At 33.5% G+C, this 2189-nt stretch overlaps 1 protein-coding gene across 1 annotated transcript; it reads left to right on the plus strand.

The window, feature by feature from the left end:
- The first annotated feature begins 1106 nt into the window (after nucleotides 1-1106).
- LOC107433476 (14 kDa proline-rich protein DC2.15) lies at nucleotides 1107-1914 on the plus strand. Its single transcript, XM_016044763.4, has one exon. It carries the CDS (start codon nucleotides 1325-1327, stop codon nucleotides 1736-1738), a length of 414 nt encoding a protein of 137 aa, XP_015900249.3. The 5' UTR covers nucleotides 1107-1324; the 3' UTR covers nucleotides 1739-1914.
- The last annotated feature ends 275 nt before the right edge of the window (nucleotides 1915-2189 follow it).

Consider the following 2189-nt stretch of genomic DNA (forward strand, 5'->3'; position numbering starts at 1 on the left):
TGTGTATATATATATATATATAACATAGTTTTATTACAGTGTACATCAGTTCTACATCATAAAAAGGTGCACCATTAATTTTTGGTCGATAATAAACTTGAAAATCCAATTTATTGTCACAAAAAATTGGTGGCACCCCTTCCATAGCGTGGGGATTTGAGTATTTTTTGGCAAAATTATATATATATATATATATATCAATCGTTGGATTAACCATAACAATGAATAAATTACCACCAAAAAAAGAAAAAAAAAAAAAAAGAAAAACCATAGCAATGAATAAATGGCAGGACACAGGCGTCCAGGCCAGGCCATGTGCTTTTCTGTCTCTTTACAGTCGATGAATTTCTACGTTCTCTATTGAATATGCATATACATTATACAACAATCAACATCTACATATGCAAACTTCACTTTCGCGCTACATGACAATTTCAGAACCAGATTATCACGTGTCTGGTGATTTGGACATCTACAGTATTAATCAGTAAATTCTATATTGGTTTTTTCTTTTTTTAATATATATACTTTTATATTAATTTGGTAGAATGAGGCAGTAACATAAACATTAACGTACGACCATGATTAGGAGAGCAGTCGTATGACATGCTCTTTTTTTTCTTTTTTTTTGGCAAATTTGTACGACTAGCTCTTTAATACGGGTTAATGCGGTTTAGCATTGTTGCTCTTTTTGCTTTTATAAAATCCATACTTTTCAGCAGAAACATAAACACTGATGAGTCTTAAGCCATGCGTGTATATAAATGCATACTAAACAGTGTTGTGCTTCCGGAAAAATGTGCTTCCCTTTTTTTTTTTTTTTTTTTTTTAAATTTCTTTTCTATTTGTCCTTTTATTTTCACCACATAGTAACAAAATTAAGCACCAAAATGCCAAATACATATTATCAATTTACAATCTGGAAATTGGGAAAAGTTCCACATGTTGAATCTCAAATAATTAAATATACACAAAAAACCAAATTCATCTCAAAATATTCGCATCTTAAAAGTTTACACCGCACATGAAATCGAATTAAGCAGCACCCCAAGCTTGAAAACCATAAATTAATTTGACAACTTATCAATAAAGAAAACTCCAAACTCCACAATACCATAATAGGCTTACTGTCAGGGATCGGAGTTATAATGCCAGGTTGTGCTGGGGGCTTTTTTCATTATTTTAAGCCCAAAGAAACAATTCCTTCATCTATAAAAGTCCTAAACTACCGCTTTAAATATCCATCACAAGCCTAGTATTAATTCTCTTCAAAACACAAGCTTGTGCTTTCCAAGCCATTTCGAACAACTTTTGGGGTGTTGAAATGGCTTCTAAAGCTCAAGCATCCACTGCCCTCATCCTCACTCTCAACTTAATCATCTTCACCATGGTGAGCTCGACTAATGTCCCTTGCTCACCACCCTCATCGGGTCATGGCCATCACTCTCCAGCAACTACACCAGCTGCTAAACCCGCCAGTTGTCCTAGGGATACCCTTAAGTTAGGGGTATGTGCCAATTTGTTGAAACAAGATTTAGTGCACCTTGTTATTGGGAACCCACCCAAGACACCTTGCTGCAACCTCATTGAAGGTTTGGCTGACCTTGAAGCCGCTGTCTGCCTTTGCACTGCCATTAAAGCTAATGTTTTGGGTCTCAACCTTGATATCCCCGTTTCATTAAGCTTGCTTATCAACTACTGTGGGAAGAATGTCCCCTCGGATTACCAATGTGCTTAATTAATCAAAATATGTTTTAATTATTTTGTCCTGCTCTTTGATGGATGTTTTGTTGTTTTTCCATTTGTTTTCCTCCTTAATTTACTCAGTGTATTTGTGGTGATCTCTGGGATTTTGTTTATGGGTTGTTGCCCTAAACACATGTCGTAATAATATTCTTTGTATTTTTATTTGTATTTGCAATTTTTTGTTTTCCCTACTGTTTTTATGTACTGAAGGACCCTCCCCTTCTTCCAACCATATGTATTAATAATTAATACTTTTTATTTTACTTTTTTATTATTTTTTATTTTATTGTGTTTTGTTTTTTTGATGAGACCCTTATACACTACTGTACTCTAGTTAAATATGGATATTGCTTTTATTTTTATTTTTAGGCCATTAAAAAATATGGATAGTATTTTTATTTTTTATTTTATTAACAAAGCCAAAGGCCCAAAAGTCTAGATTA

This window comes from Ziziphus jujuba, chromosome 6, assembly GCF_031755915.1.
Source record: "Ziziphus jujuba cultivar Dongzao chromosome 6, ASM3175591v1".
Taxonomy (NCBI): domain Eukaryota; kingdom Viridiplantae; phylum Streptophyta; class Magnoliopsida; order Rosales; family Rhamnaceae; genus Ziziphus; species Ziziphus jujuba.